The following is a 16,799-nucleotide window of genomic DNA, read 5'->3' on the forward strand; positions in this document are numbered from 1 at the left end:
CAAAAATATAATAATGAACATATTTAAACTATTTCTTTTGATAATAATTTATATATTTGGCCCTTTTTTTCTTTCATAAAAAATCTAGAGGTTAAAAATGAATTTTTCTAATTTATGTATTTCTGTAAATTATTAAAATCCTGCGCGGCTTTGAATACACTTCGTATCAGTTGCCGGCACAAATCTCCCGGTAGAGGAAAATCCCGGTGAGTGCCATACAAATTACAGAAGCATCCGTTTCTCCGGCAACACTCGCTTTTTCAATTTCATTGCTTTTCACAAGCATATGATAAAGCACAGCAAGTTGAAGCTCAGAGAAAACTAGGGTTCCACTTTTGCCTACAGCAATGGTGGGAATGATGTCTCCGATTTCCAGAGAAAGGATAGCGAGTCTACTCAATGCTGCGAAGTTCGCTTCCGATGTTCCATCGAAGCTTCATAGCTTGCGACGGCTCAAAGATGAGCTATCCGGCGCTGGCGGTCCTTTGCTCAAAGAATTCCTCCCTACTCTCATCGACCTCGTTTCTGATCGGTTCAGTCCAGTTCGTAAATTAACCATTCAGTACGTTTCCATTACTCGCTGTCTTTCTCTGCAATTCAATACATGTGACTCTGATTTGATGTCCATTTTACAGTCCTGCAACTATTAGATAATGCGAATAATTAGAAAACTGCAAGTTATTGAATAAATAAATGAGCACAAATAGAGTGAGGATTTATATGCAGACCACAGCTAGTTTCGTTAGTTCATGGAGATTGGAGCAATTGTTGAGTATGTGAAAAATATATGACCTTGTTGATTCTTTTTTTTTTTTTTTTAAAATCAAACCCTTTGGATTATAAAATGTGAAAAACCTAGGAATATGCCACAGTGGAATGCTCAAATAAAAGCTTTATTACTTGATGAATAAGAAGAAGCTCCAACAAAAGCAATCAAAGTAGAAATGTTTTACTTTGCTGCTAGGGGATTCAAATGAAGGTGTCATTCTTTAGCTGTTAGTTATTGAGGCAAAGCAACACTCAGTGGAATCTCTATTGTCTTTTACTTGCTGCATCGGGATTTTGCTAAATTCCGAGTCGAGTAACTTGTCGCATTGGTGGCTTACCTACTGTAGAATTTTAAATTAAATTTTGGTTATTGGTCATGTCTGTTAAGCCTTTTAAGACATCAAGAGATGTCTTTTATACTGCCAGCATAATTGTTTCATGAGCTTACCTTTAAATCATATAAACACTCTTCCATAGCATGAAATCCTGCCAATTTGGTTCTTATATTTCAACTGCACTCCTTTTCATTCTATGTGTGGCATGCTCTCTTGGATGCTGTCCTACCCATTACAGTTTCAGAACTGAATACTGAAATCATCTGCCCTACAAGCATAAGCAGGCTTCTATCTTTAAAGCATGTTTTGCGATCCACTAGATTTCTCAACTCCATATTATGAGGAGGAAAATTAAAAAGACGCGTTATTTGTTCAGGATGGTTGGTTGTATTGGATTCGAACATGGAGAATTGTTACCTGATATCATACCCGTGTTGATCTCTGCCTTGAAGGATGATACCCCAGCTGTTGCTCGACAAGCAATCACTTGTGGAATTGGTATATTTCGGTGTACACTAGTCAAAGTTGCAATTCAGGTAGTTGACTATTTCAGATATGAAATTTGAACATCAAATATGAGTCATTTTCTTTTGACCAGGTTTCAGATAGTTATAGATCAATTATCTGCAACTTTAGCTTATTGTATCCGCCATTATCATGCTCACATAAGCAATTTATCGTGTACTTCCACAGTTACATCTCTAACCAAAGAACTTGATTGTTAATTGTCTGTCTTTCTGTTGGAATAACAATGGGACCTTATCTTCCGTCCTGGAATTCAAATATGCCATGATTGCTATTACCCACTGTCTCAAAAGAATGACATGGTTGATGTACAAACGTCGAGCTAATCAAATTTACACATTTATCAATGCACTGACTTTTTCAGGAATTAAGTTTGTATATTCAAGGAGTACTGCATATTATTCTTTAGAATCTATCAAAACGAACCTTGACAATCTGCTATAGATCTCACTTTATACAAATTAGAAATATTAAGTTGTAATACTTACCCTTTCAAAAAAAAAAAAAGTTATATAAAAGAAATTTAGTCCACCAAAAGCTGTTCATTTTATGAATAGGAATAATGTTCATTTAGAATAAAATTTGGGGAGTACATCATGTGTTAGAATTTGTAATGAAGCAGCAGGCTACATTATGATCATTATGGCATTATCTTGACTAAAAATGCAGTTTTGACATTGTGATTGCATATGCTTTTATTTTTCTATAGATCAAACTTAGTTCTGTCCACTATTTTTCTTCTTTTTTCATTTATAAAATATCTTATCCATATAAATATTTATAACATTCATCTTTATAAAAATGATCTATGAATAGTTCTTTCAATTGCAAACTGCATCATGAGAATGAAACCATTTCCCAATGTTCTTCCAAGGAGTATTGCTGTTATATTATTACTGCATACTTCATTACATTTTTGATGATTTTGATATTTTTTGGTTAACTGGAGTAGTAAAAATGCATATTTTCTCTAGTCTCATATCTTGTGCTTCACTGATATATTCTTGAACACTTGAATTGCTATCTCAATAATAGGGCTTGTTTTCAAGTCAATTGGATGGTTCTCTTGAATCAGCATGGGCCTTGATGCTGAAATTTAGGGAGGAGATATACACAATGGCCTTTCTGGTATGTAGTTTTGTTGAAACCATTTCATACATTCATCTACCTTCTCTTTGGAATCTAACTCTCCAAACACGGCGATAAGCCTGCAAGTGATGGAAGAAAATTACTTGCGCTGAAGTTTGTGGAATCTGTCGTGCTACTTTACACACCTGATCCTAATGTCGGTTCGGAGCCACCACCTGCTTTGGACATTAAAGGTATCAATTGCTTTTTGAAAGTGAAGCGAGTAAATAACCTGTGATGTATTCTAAAGTAAATTGTTTGTGCTTTATGATTGTTGTTTCTCCAAATTGGTATCTTATTGTTTTTTAGGGAAGTTTGAACAATTCAATGTATCGTGGCTTCGTGGAGGTCATCCAGTTCTAGATATTGGGGATTTGTCTGTTAAAGCAAGTCAAAGTTTGGGTTTATTGCTTGATCAGCTTAGATCTCCTGCAGTGAAGTCAATTACTAACTTGATGATCATTGTGGTGATTAAGTGGTGATGATCTATCTTTCTTTCTAATGGGCTTGCATTGTGGAGACCCATTATTAATTATACTACAACTTCTATATAATTTGTTGCTTTTACCTATTCTGATGAAGAATCTTGTTCCATTTATCCACAGTCTTTCAGAAATTGCGACTAAAAGGCCGGCTTTTTACGGTCGTATTCTGCCAGTTCTACTTAGCCTGAGTCCTGCAAGATCCGACGGCAATAAGCTGCATGTTTCTGGGGTATACCGTGCTCTGAAGACAGCCTTCATTTCTTGCTTGCATTGTAAACACCCAGGAGCTGCACCGGTAATTAGTTTCATTTTTCCTAATTAGAATCCAATATTCTTTCTGTACTTATTTTGATTGGCCAAATAGTGTGGCCCTTGCTGGGTTTGATCACAGTGACTCTGTATCACAGAAATGTTCCTTTGGCTCAAACTTTGAATACGAACTTTTCTCTCTCTCTTTTTTTTTGGGGTTTTGAAGTGGCGGGATCGACTAGAAGTTGCACTCCGAGAAAAGAGAGCAGGAGTTCAGGCAGGACCAGTTGTAAGCCAAGATTCCCAGAATAATGGGGATACAGAGTTGAAGGATGTTTCCTCGATCTTAGAGGTTCCTATTTTTTCAGTTTACCTCTTGTTTTATCATCAATGGAAAGCAATGCATCATACCAATGCTTTTGAGCTCGTAGTCCTCAAATATAAGTTTTTTTTTTCTGGTGGAAGCTTTGAAGTTCATAATCCTCAAAACTGCTTAATTTTTTTTAGGATTCAAAGCCTTCAATTAAATCATCTTCTGGGACAAAGAGATCAGGGGTGGAGCACAATGCTGAACTGATAGATGATAATCTCTCTAAGAAGCGCATGCGATCGACACCTATTGTCTCCAAGGCACCAAAGCAAGAGCCGAGTGGGATCCAGGAGAGAGTTTCGGCTGGGGGTTCCACAACAACCAGATCTGATGGAGATAATGTTAATTTGCAACCACTTGTTGCAATGTTTGGTACTTTAGTTGCCCAGGGTGAAAAGGCTGCAGCGTCTTTAGATATTTTAATCTCTAGTATATCAGCTGACTTGCTAGCAGATGTTGTGATGGCTAATATGAGAAATCTACCTTCAAATCAGCCAAAAGCTGTTGATGATGAAGAGCCACCTCTGAAGCCAGAGAATGTCTCTGATTTTAGACGATTATTATTACTGTTGATAGATGCTATTTCCCAGTCCACTATGTTAGCAGAACAAGATGAGAGAGCTGATCAAAATTTGGTCTCGATCGAGCCGGAGGTCTATAATGCATTTTCTAATTCCTCAATATATTTTCCTTATCTTTTCCACTTTCAAGGGAGCACATAAGTAAAAGCCCTTGTCGGACTTCTAATTGGTTTATGTAGCTCTCTGCTTAAGCTCTTAATTTTGTTACTTATGGGCTTCTTTTTTAAACATTTTTCAGCTGCAAAAAACTAAAGTGGCAGAAGAGCACCTTGATCCTGCCACTACTAATGGTACATTTGATGCCCTAAATTGTGCAAGTGAAGAAGCACCAGAGTATGTAACTGAGCCTCTTTCTTCTACAAAGGGTACCCCTCAACTAATCGAAAATGATGTCTCATCCTTGCAATGTGATGTCGCTGACATTGAGAAAACTGAGGATTCCATACCTGGTCTAGATTCTGTAGCTCTCAAAGATGAAGAATCAGATCTTGTAGCTGTTTCAGCATTTGGTACAACTGAAGTTGAAGATGGTACTCAAGATCAAGGGTCTAGTGTAGTTAGGTCATCTTTGGAAGTAGTTCCATCAAATTCAACTGATAGGTCGGAGGAGCTTAGTCCAAAAGCAGCTGTAGCAGATGTAACCAGCATGAACTCATCAACAGCTACTTCTATTGGGCTTTCTCCGCAGTTGCTTCTACCCAAGATATCTGCTCCAGTTATCAACCTCTCTGAAGAAGAGAAGGACAATTTACAGAAGTCAGCTTTCACTCGTGTCATTGATGCTTACAAGCAAATCGCGATTGCTGGAGGTTCTCAAGTCCGGTTTTCTCTTCTTGCCTATTTAGGTGTTGAGGTATTTGCTCAGGGATTATTACCAACGCCTATATATATATATATATTATGAATGCAAAAGACATATTTTAACTGTACTATAATTTTCTGTTCTTTTCTGAACTGCAGTTTCCTTCGGAGCTAAACCCTTGGAAATTTCTACAAACACATATATTGTCCGATTATATGAGTCATGAGGTAATTGACTATCATGTTATTTACTTTTTGATAAGGAATATCCTGATATTTGCTTTGCATAGTATAGTGTTAATTTGTAAAATTAATGTGGGAGTCAATAGAAAGTTGAAAAGCATGGTGAAATTCTCCAGAGATTAATGACTTATTGTAAGTTCGAATTTCTAGGTACAATGATGCAGGAGAATGAGATATAATATATGCAGATGTAACATAGATCTAAACTATGACGATTGAAATGAAGGAATATGAGTGTTATACGGCAGAAAGACACCTAATATAAATAGCATGTTGATTGTTGTCTCAGTACATGTGTGTCTCTAGGCATAGCATGTTGATTGTTGTATCCTGCGTAACCTTCTAATTGTCTCTCTTTTGTGGATCCTCTTCTGATATTTCATGGCAAAAATATTCCAGCAGCATAAGTTGAAAGTAATTGTAGTATTTTTCTTAGTTCAGTTCTGTACCTTTTGATTAAGTCATATTTATACCTTTTAATTGTGTTATTGTTGACTAATCATTGGATGTCTTTAGGGGCACGAGTTGACATTGCGTGTCCTCTACAGGTTGTATGGGCATGCAGAAGAAGACCAGGATTTCTTTTCTTCAACAGCTGCAGCATCCGTATATGAAACATTTTTACTTGCAGTGGTATGTATATGTTCCTCCTTCCTGGTGCACTTTTTTTGGATTAGGGAAATGCTTTGCATTCTTTTGATTTCCTCTATATTTTGTAGGCAGAAACACTTAGAGATTCTTTTCCAGCTTCTGACAAATCTCTAAGTAGATTGCTGTGTGAAGCTCCTCACTTACCAAATTCTACTCTCAAGTTGTTAGAGAGCTTCTGTTGTCCTGGTAGTTGTGAAAAGGATGAGAAGGAGTTGCATAGTGGAGATCGAGTCACTCAAGGCCTCAGTACTGTGTGGAACCTGATTATGCTGAGACCTCTAATGAGAGAAGCTTGTCTCAAAATTGCTTTACAGGTTTGCCGTCAGTGTACTGTGTTTGATCTGTATCTTTTATTTGACAAAAGTCATACTCATTTCTTTTCAATACTGTGACGTAGATTGTCTTGACACAAAGAGGTCTTTGGTAGGGTGTATAAGAATAGTACTGAATAAGGTGTATTAGTAGGGTTAGGATTAGTAATGCGGACATTATTTTTCATAGACTATTTGATTTGTTATATAAAATGAATAGGGTGCATTGGAATAGGTTGTTTGGTAGGGTGTATAAGCATAGTACTGAATAATGTGTATTAGGAGGGGTGGGATTAGTAATTGCTGGCATTATTTTTCATAGACTATTTGATTTGTTGTATTAAATGAATAGTGTGTATTTGAATAGGAATAGTACTCCGTATTGTTAATGCCATCTTTTACTATGTTTGTATAAGAATAATACGGAATAGGGTGTAAATCTAACACATAAGTTGAAAACACTACCAAACAAGGGATTAAATAATACCAAGCTAATACATGTACCATTTTCTCTAATACTTCCTACCAAACGACCCCAAGTTTTAAGAAAGAAGGAAGACTTTTGAAACTTATAGTCTTAAACATGTCATAACATTTTTGTGATTATATAAACTTCGTTAAGGGTAAAAATGGGAAATTCAAAGTTAATTGTTTTCAAATATAGAAACGTTCATTGTTTTTGGGACTAATCTAGAATGGTGGGAGTGCCTGTCCTATTCCGAAATGCTGCATATCTGTACCTTCTCGTATATTTCTTGGTCAACCATCAGAACAGAGAATCAATTAGTTGTTGATAGGTTAAAAGAATATAACTCTTGAGATTTACAGAGCCCCGCAATACAATTTTGCAGTTTGGCACTTTGTGTGATCTGCTATTTGTCAAGGAAGACACTCCTCCTCTGATTAGCGGGTCTTTCGTAGGCATAGACAAACATAAACTGTGTAATTTAAATTGCTTTCTTGCCTGTGCAACTTCTTCCTTCAATGTGGTGAGGAACATGAATTTCCTTTACAAGATGGGTGAGCAGGTTAAGTTATCTTGATAGCATAACTCCTTCATGATCAGCATTTGATAGTCCTTGAAGGAAGTGCTAGTTTAAACTAGGATCTTCGTTCACTGGGAAGAATTTGAAATTAGTTCTTTCTTTTCTGCATTGTTGACATGATCATCAATCAATTTTTTTCTCTTTCCATTGTTATAGTCTCTCAAAAGATTCTCTGCCGTCAAACTCACTCCTTTTGATGGAAGTAACGCGCGCGCACACATACACAAGCGCACAAACACAAGCAACTGAATTCAGTTGACGCCTTACAATGATGAAGAGGGTGCATCCAAATTGTCTAAACGAGTGTGAATATTGGTTTTACTGGGAATTAGTAAAGCTTTAATCATTTATACCTTAAGTTCGGGAGGTGGAAATAGGAGGAAATAACGTAAGCTGGCACAACAGTGAAATAGGGTAAAGTCTCGAACGTAGTTAATTTATCAAAAACAATTCTATCAAGTTTTGACAAGAGATAGCACGATGAATGAGAAATGGAGATACTACATTGATTAACTAATTAACATCAGTCACAAGGATAGGTACCTTAGCTACTCTAGAATAAGGTGCACTAAGGACTGACCGATTAAGGACCCAAGGTGTGGCCTTGTGGTCAATGAAATGAAAGAAAATCATTGAGACATGAGTTCAAATCGCAGCAAAGACAAAAACCACTAGGCTATTTCTTCGATCTGTTTAAGCCTTGGTGTGTACTGTATACTGACGTTGGAGGGAGGTAGCAGGTATCTGGTGAAATATTCGAGGAACACGCAAGTTGGTCGGTCAGACAGCTGCTGTTTGTGTGAAAAAAAGAATAAGGCCTGCTGAAGTAACAGATTCTCTGAAGATTATGAAAATTAAAAGCTTGTGGTCCAGATGATACTTCCTAAGATTTGGAAGTTCTCTAAAGAGGTTGAATTAGTATGACTTACCATGCTATTCAATGTTTAAGGAATGAAAAGAATGCCAAACAAGTAGAGATAATGTATCTTGGTTCTGATATATATGATCAAACAAGGTAATCAAAGCTGTGCGTAACTTGTGTTCATAGAACGAAATGAGTAGTTAACTCTGTAATCCCCATATGAGCTGTCCCACCTTTAGAATTTTTTTTAAAGTTGGTGTTGCTTAGTATGGAGCGAGAGACGATGCCCGCTAGCTGATCTCTGGAAGATTGGCTCCGATGTTGTGGAACCTTGTGTATACGTCCATCACATGCTAATAAGGACATTAGGACAATAGGGTCATCAATCACAAGACACAGATTATAGATTGCAGAAGATAGACCACAACATGAAGGCAAGGGAACATTACTGTTGTGTCTTTACCGGATACTATGGAATGAAAGAATATGAGATCACTTTATTTTGCTTCAGTTTCCAAAAAAGGAAAGAATAGGAGATGGCTTCAGAAGAAAATAGGAGATTGCTTCAGAAGAAAATAGGAGTCAGGAGATTGCTTCAGAAGAAAATAGGGGATTGCTTCAATCTCGGCAGAGACAAAACGCTAGGTGATTTCTTCACTGCAACAGCAGGGGCGAGGTGCACACAAGCTGGCCCAGACACCACATTTATCCAAAAAAAAGAAAGAAAGTAAATAGGTGATCATTTCAGATGGAGAAAGAAGGAAATATCTTGTTTATTTAGAGGGAGGATTCCTTTTTTGTGTGTAGGTAATTGCACGAATTTGATTGATGATCATGGAGGAGGTCATTTCTCTTTTTCATTTTTGGTGTAAAGAACTGTTAGTAGATGATGCAGAATCAATACTAGACTTTGTTGCCCCTTTGTAAATTTTTCGGGGGTCGTATTTGTCGATATGATATACCAGGCCTCTTTTGGGTGCTGATGAATATAACCAAGTTACCAATTTCAAAAAGAGTAAAAGAAAAAGAAAAGTTAGTGTGCTTTTAGCAATGAGTGATGACTGCTGTGAGTGCAACAATTCTTTGCAGCATCATGGTTACTGCCTTTGTGGTCAGTTCATATAAATTTCAATGGAGGATTCTATGTGTCATCATTTTCTCGATTGAGAAATCCATTTCATTAAGGTGATGGGGTCAGATGAAATCCTTTCTTTGTTCTGTTGGTAAATGGAAAATCTTCTGCAGATAGAATTCGAATTCACATCACCATATTCTGACATCTTTATCTTCTTTTGATTGCAAAGAGTGCTGTTCATCACTTGGAAGAGGTGCGCATGAAGGCAATACGGCTGGTATCTCATACATAACTTGGCTGTCTAATGAATCAGATTAGTTTTATGATTCTTGCAGTTCTTTCAACAGCTATTTGATGTTACTTTTGCAGGTTGCCAACAAGCTTTATCCTCTGACATCCATCTCTCAACAAATAGAACTCTTTGCCAATGAAATGTTGATGTCAGTTTCAACTGTTGATCATAAAGCAGACTCAAATGGTGATGAATCTGATCCCATATTGCAGAAGGTGCTAATTCTCATTATGAAAACTGAGTCTTGTCAATTTTAATTTCAATTTCTATTTCTTTTGGTGTCTGTTGCTTTTGTGCACCTTGGTCACTTTGTGGTGGGTTTTGGTGGGGGCACAACAATCACTTCTTGTATGTTAATAATCATCACCTGAGCTTATAGTGTTAGATTGTTAGTGCACCTTTCTGACTTTCAGAATATTCTCAGAAAATATGTCAAAATATTATTACCTGAAAGCAATTCTCTCATTATATTTGTATTGCTACACCCTGCACATGCTTTAGTCTCTGCTTTAAAGATGCTATTCAAGGATTCTGATAAACTGATTTATTTTGCAAAATATTAACTGCCTTCTGCTTAATAGACTGACTACTCTATAGTCTATCCAAAAGAAAAAGAAAAAGAAAAGAGGGGATGAAATATCCGCAGATGTGTGCACAAACAAGGAGGCAGAAGCTTAATTTTTTAGATTCTACTTATTGGAGAATCGGCAAGTTCCCTTACAATTCCTGAAGGTGATTTGGTGCAGTAACCTTTTTTCCCGTCAAAAATTTAATATAGCAAGCCGTACCAAGTGACTATGATAATTGCACATTAGACTTGCTGTCTAACTGTGTGCTTTACTTTGTTTTTTTGGGTGGGAATTCGGTTGGTTGCTTCTGTACTCATTGTTAATTGATTGCTGCTATATTTTTTTGTTTGTATAAGAAAAGAAATGAGCAAGGAAACTCATCTGAATATGTGAACCCCAACCCTGGGAAATTGAGGGAGATAACCAGGAAGAAAGCAAAAAAGTGAGAGAATAAAAATGAAGAGATAGAAAAGATACTCATGTATGCCCGTCGAGCATGTCTTCTCGAGTTCATAACTTGCACACTGGTGTCAAAATAATTGTTTCCTCTAGCTCTCTTTCATACAGCTACCTAATGCTCTTTTTCCTTTTTCAGGATTCTGCTTCTGAAAAGCCCTCGGAAGAAGTACCATCATTTTCTGCCTCCTCTAACCCTCTTCAGTCATCCACTTCTGGAAGCAAATCACCATTTTCTATTGCTGAGGGTCAGCGACGCATATCGCTCTATTTTGCACTGTGTACTAAGGTTCCTTACACTTAGTTTGACTATTCTTTCTTGTTATTGAACACTAATTTCCTTTTTAATTAGACTTTGTTCATACATCTATAACCTAATAAATACGTGTCTATGTTGCTGAGCAGAAGCACTCACTCTTTGGTCAAATATTTGTTGTATATAGTGGTGCATCCGAGGCTGTACAGCAGGTTTGCTTTAAAACCTGGACTTTCTGTTAGGATTGTGTTCAGCTTCATTCGTTAGTCCTTACACTGTTTCACCTTAATTTTATTTTTAACATACTGAGAGCTGGTAAGTGTTATGCAGGCAATACATCAACAGATCCACATGCTAGTTCGGACAATTGGTTCTTCATCTGAGTTACTTGATATAATATCAGATCCGCATAATGGAAGTGAAAAACTATTGATACAGGTATTGATCCACTTTATTGTTCAATTAATGCTAGCTTGGAAACAAAAATACTCTCTTAACATACTTAATTTTGGTCATGACTCAAGGTTTTGCAAACGTTGACTGAGGGGATAGTTCCTTCCTTACAGTTGATAACTACCATCAGGAAGCTATATGAGACTAAAGTAAAGGTATCAAATATGATCATTTTGTTATTGATAATGACTTCTATTGTTGGACAGCTAAATGAGTTATCTATAACAAACCCTTGAACTTGATCTCCTCCAAGCTTTTCTTAAAATCATGGAGTTGAGTCAACATGCCCTTCACCTTGCGTTCAAGGGTGAACCTGTGCTCCTTGTGGCCCTCTTCAACGTTCATGTTCCTTTAATATTATATAAAAGTTGTAGGATGGTATGTTGAGTGGTGTCAATGCTGCTTCTTGGTAAATCTGTACTAGTAAAATTTCCAAGTTTAGTATTAGCAGTTCACCGTGTATCTTAAGGGCTGTTTGGTTGGAGGGACTAATATTAACAGCATTTCTCATGTACCTTAGAAGATTTCTATTTCTGTCCAAAAGGGTTAGGTTATGATATGGTTGATTATTTTGATTTGCTTTCGTGCTTCACAGGATGTTCAGCTCCTTATTATGATACTTCCTTTCCTGTCAAAAGATGAGGTACTCATCTTTTCTTCTCTATTGCCTATTTTGTATAATTTTCTTCTCTTGTTACTTGCATCCTCCATGCATTCGCTGCTATGTCACTTCTCCCTTTTGCTTAGTTTTTGCTCAAGGAGGTGATTATACATGCACAGACTGGGAAGTAATGACTGTAAATAAGTAAAATAATTCAAGTGGTTTGTGCACAGGGACCACCAAAGGTTGTGATGGGGTGGTAAGTTCCCCTCCATCCTTAATCAAAGTGGTCTCTGCACAAGAGTAGTTATTTCAATAGGGATGTTCTGTGTTTGTTGAAGTGCAAAGAAGCTCCTTGAAAAAACTATGGGAGTGTTAGAACTTAGAATGTTCTTCTTTGCTTCAGCTTCTTTTTGTTTTCCATTTGTCTTGGCTTTATTTTCTTGGCTCTATGTCATTCTCTACTTCTTGTTGTTATGCCTTACTTGAGCTGAGGGCTATCCGAAACCATCTCTCAACCTTCATAGATAGGGCCCAGACCCTGCTTGTGGGATTACACTGTTTATGTATGTCATTCACGTGTTTCTATTTTTTTGTTTCACTTTCATCTTTCTTTGTGTTAAGTTTCTTGCATCCCTTCTTCCTCAGGTTTTGCTTCTTTTTCCACATGTTGTGAATGCTCCATTGGATAAATTCCAAGGCGCTCTCCTTCGTACTCTACAGGTATTTTACATGCTTCTATGGACAATGTTTCTTTCAGGGCTGTTATTTTGTGGTCTTTATACTTCCCATCTTTTAGTGTGTCAGTTTCTTCCTTCGAGGGAAAGGAGGCAATATATCTGCATTATTCTTCTCTGTTAAAAATATGAATCTCTATTCTTTGTAAAAGAGTTAGAAACAAAAACTGAAGTTCCGAAGCAACTTCATTTGATCCTTTGACCTGGGTTTGAAAATGTTTGTTACGCAGGGATCATCTCACTCAGGTCCAGTGCTAACTCCTACTGAAGCATTAATTGCTATCCATAGGATAGATCCTGAAAGAGAAGGCATTCCTCTAAAGAGGGTAGACTTTCTTTACCATCTTTGATTCCGTACTCTTCCAAATTTTGTTGAACTTTTGCCGCTTGGAGGTAATATTGACTTTTGCAGGTTACAGATGCATGCAATGCTTGTTTTGAGCAGAGAGAGATATTCACGCAACAAGTTCTTGCAAAGGTCTTGAACCAATTGGTATAGCTCCTTCCATACTCGTTACTAATTCATGTCCAGCTTCAGCCCTTCTTTAAATCTGAAATCCAGATTAACCTGAAAGAAAAAATATTTAATTTTTCTGGGGACAGGTTGAACAGATTCCTCTTCCTTTGTTGTTCATGCGGACAGTATTACAAGCTATTGGTGCTTTTCCATCTCTGGTAAGATAGATGTTTCACTCATATTATCTTTCATTACAGTGATAAGTGCATGCATACTGAGTCAAATAATGATTAGCTGCATCAAGTGATTAAACCAGCTTTTGAACCTCGTTATAGCCCCTAAACCAGAACAATCCTCATTATAGGCCTGTGTCTCCTTATGTACCAATTTTCTTATCTCGCTTTTACATCTTTCAGGCTAGTAATATTTCTTTCTGCTAGCACTAGAGCATCATAAAGTCTTTTGCGCATAAGTTGAACATGGAGATTGAACAAATGCAGCCTCCTTCCTGATAATCTCTTTCTTCCTTATGTTTCATTACTTGTATGTGTCTGAGTTCCCTTATTATTGTTGTCCCAGGTGGATTTCATCATGGAGATCCTCTCTCGTCTTGTTAGCAAGCAGGTATGTATTATCTGTACTTTGCTAGCTATATTAATGCATACTCAACTCTGACATATTTGTTGTCCAGATATGGAAATATCCAAAGCAGTGGGTAGGATTTGTGAAGTGTGCCCTTTTGACCCGGCCACAATCTTTTGGAGTGCTTCTTCAGGTATGCCTTTGATGTTAGAAGCTAACTAGGTTTATCCTTCAGCTATCCTACCATCATCCAATTTACGTTACAAGTGTTGGAATGATTAGGAACTTAGAAATTATGTTCTGCTTCATCTGTAAGTGCTGCATGCTTCTGAAAATAGTAATAATCATAATATAATGACACTCACCAGGTTTAATTATTCAAATGCTCGTACCTACCTGCTATAAACAAAAAAACATGTTGTTCCACAATAAACAGACGTGTTGCACCCAAAGGATAGCGACTGTGGGTTTCCCTTGTCATAAAAAAAAGAAGAAGGATATCCACTAGTGCATTTGTTTGTTTATTCTGGCATAACGAATATGGGTGCGTAATTTAAACGCACTCTTTTATCATCATACTCAATCAGACAGTTTCAAGTAAAATTGAGTCAGCAAATACCGAGCCCTCAAAAATTAAGGTCTAAATAGATGCTGTATGTTAGAACTGACTCTATTCTAGACATGTATGCAGGCTAGCCACTAATTGCTCAGGTAGTTTTGAGACAGTTTTAAGTTTTAACAATACATATATGAAGGTTGCAACTACTGAGATTCTGTTCTAACACAAACTTTTAGCAGATGTATTATGTTCTGAAATGCAACTTGGTGCCTTTTCAGTTGTTTTCACTTCCAACCTTTCTAACTTCAGTACTCTTCATAAATATTGTTTTCTTAGATGCTCCAGCACTTAAGAATTTGTAAATTTTTAATATAAAATTGCGGCAAGCTAGTAACCATGTTGCTGATTTGTCTTTGTAATTCCATATGAAATGGGTCGTTCCTCATCGTTTCTGTTGGTTGAAGAAAACATGGGCAAACGTTGCTCTGACTTGTCAGGTGGTTGTAGAGTGGGTGGTGGATGGGCTCAAGGTCGATTTGGTTTTCAGCATTAATTTGTTGAAATTTGTTTGTTTTGCTTTGAATTGAGTCATCACTTTTTGCTATTGCTGCTGTTCTGAGTATGTATTAATATTCTAGGTTCTTTGTTAGATGAAGTAGGATCAGTTTAGATTTGTTGAGTATAGTCAACAGTATGTAGCTCCATGATGTAAGTTTGGGATCCAGCCTTTAGTGCTGAAGATTCATACACACACACAACTGTTACATTTCTCAAAAAAAAGTTGTTTTGCTTACTAGGCTGGTAGGACCATAAAGAAGTCAAAACTTAACCTTTTTTTTACCTTCATGACCTTGATGTGTCTTTCAGCTACCTCCAGCTCAGCTTGAAAATGCATTGGGTAGAACACCTGCTCTTAGAGCTCCTTTAGTTGCACATGCAAGCCAAGCACACATAAAATCTTCACTTCCAAGGTAAGTCTCACATGTATATGTTAAGAGGATTAGTACTCATCTCTATTGATGATATATATTTTTGTTTTGTTTTAGGTCTGTCTTAATGGTTCTTGGAATTGAATCGGATGCTCAAGTTTCAAGTCAGGCACCTCCCAACCAGTCTCAGACAGGTGATATTGACAATTCTGATAAAGAAGAAGGCACTGAAAAATCCAAGGACTCGTCAGTTGTCAGTTGATTTGATGTGTGAGGTATGGGCTTCTCAGGGATGGTACTTATCATTTCCTACCCTTTGTGCTCCTATTTGCTTTGATACGCCCACTGAAGATCATCTCTTATCTGATTTGATGTGCAGCTTGGTGCTTCACTTGTAGATTGCTGGCGTACAGTTTGTATTGCATCCTGAACTCTAGGGAGTCTTGTTCCCCACTCTAGACAAAGCTCTCGATTCTATTCCTTCAAGTATCTGGCAGGCTGATGCTAGAGCAGGGTCCTTAATGGGAATCAGTTTTGTGGTTCTTTTCTGGCCTTGGAATGAGGTTATCAGAATACCTCTGCCTTGCTGTGGATGCTCGGCTGTGTTGCAATTGCTTTTTCATGTAGAGGGCAGTCTTGGACTCTCCCAACCGCAGGTATTGTTGTCGGTAATGAGTAATAGTTGTATTTAAGGAGTATCCTGATCTCTTCCAGAGGGTGCTCAGCTCGACCTTTTGTATTATAGCTTATTTAGGAACTAGGAAGTCACAGGGTGTCTTGATAACCAAATAAGTAGGTGCTTGCTATGTTGTATGTTGCCTGTATTCTTCAATAGTCAAAGCATTTCAGCAAATTTTAGGAATTTGAGTGACCGCCTAAAGAAGTTGTTTGTGCGAGATTTTGACGTAAAATGCATATTTAGCTGAATGGAACCTTTCAATATTTTTGTTACATTGCAACTTTCTGGAAGATTTAGTTTCTATTCTAAATTTGACATTATATTCATTGTTTTCTGTAAGCATTCGATTAGTTAATGATTCATTCATCATTCAACTAGTTTACATTACTCTTACTGTAGATCGAATAAAACACTCGGGTTCCTTTTTACTCTATTCATCAGTTCTCGATTCCCTTATTATTAACTTTCTCCTCTACCTCTTTTAATTTGTACTCTTTCCGTTTTAATTTATGCGACATTTTTTCAATTTCGAGATTCAAATAAACGTAAATTTTTCATATATCATTTAGTTATTTTGAATTGCGAATTATTGTGACATATGTTATAAATATATTAAAAAATAATTAATAATTAAAGATTTCATGCTAAAAAAATGAAAAGTGACACAAATTGGGGCTATTATTTATTACATCAAACCTTAAATCAAAGATTTAGTGAATAATTGAATTAATTTTGTTGCTAAATCCCTTTTCAAAAAGGAAAAAAACTAATATTCTTAATAAACAAATTTCAGGCTAAA

The 16,799-nt window shown here is 36.8% G+C and overlaps 1 protein-coding gene across 1 annotated transcript; it reads left to right on the plus strand.

Moving 5' to 3' along the window:
- Positions 1 to 82: 82 nt before the first annotated feature.
- Positions 83 to 16,272, plus strand: LOC101252517 (uncharacterized). The gene is made up of 28 exons (XM_004246716.5): positions 83 to 562; positions 1,480 to 1,639; positions 2,664 to 2,756; positions 2,836 to 2,950; positions 3,066 to 3,234; positions 3,362 to 3,536; positions 3,717 to 3,842; positions 3,998 to 4,513; positions 4,680 to 5,294; positions 5,402 to 5,470; positions 6,002 to 6,118; positions 6,205 to 6,450; positions 9,660 to 9,707; positions 9,800 to 9,937; positions 10,887 to 11,036; positions 11,153 to 11,215; positions 11,334 to 11,441; positions 11,528 to 11,611; positions 12,052 to 12,099; positions 12,706 to 12,780; positions 13,025 to 13,120; positions 13,207 to 13,287; positions 13,398 to 13,469; positions 13,831 to 13,875; positions 13,943 to 14,026; positions 15,260 to 15,363; positions 15,439 to 15,596; positions 15,701 to 16,272. Exons 1-27 carry the CDS (start codon positions 348 to 350, stop codon positions 15,581 to 15,583), a joined length of 3,957 nt encoding a protein of 1,318 aa, XP_004246764.2. The 5' UTR covers positions 83 to 347; the 3' UTR covers positions 15,584 to 15,596; positions 15,701 to 16,272.
- Positions 16,273 to 16,799: the final 527 nt, after the last annotated feature.

This window comes from Solanum lycopersicum, chromosome 9 (genome assembly GCF_036512215.1).
Source record: "Solanum lycopersicum chromosome 9, SLM_r2.1".
NCBI lineage: Eukaryota > Viridiplantae > Streptophyta > Magnoliopsida > Solanales > Solanaceae > Solanum > Solanum lycopersicum.

Bases quoted from the DNA above. Each gene is read 5' to 3' on its own strand.
- LOC101252517 (XM_004246716.5), top strand. From the start codon at position 348: ATGGTGGGAATGATGTCTCCGATTTCCAGAGAAAGGATAGCGAGTCTA. The intron at 4,514-4,679 runs GTCTATAATGCA...AACATTTTTCAG, and splicing joins TGGTCTCGATCGAGCCGGAG to CTGCAAAAAACTAAAGTGGC. The intron at 9,938-10,886 runs GTGCTAATTCTC...TTCCTTTTTCAG, and splicing joins CTGATCCCATATTGCAGAAG to GATTCTGCTTCTGAAAAGCC.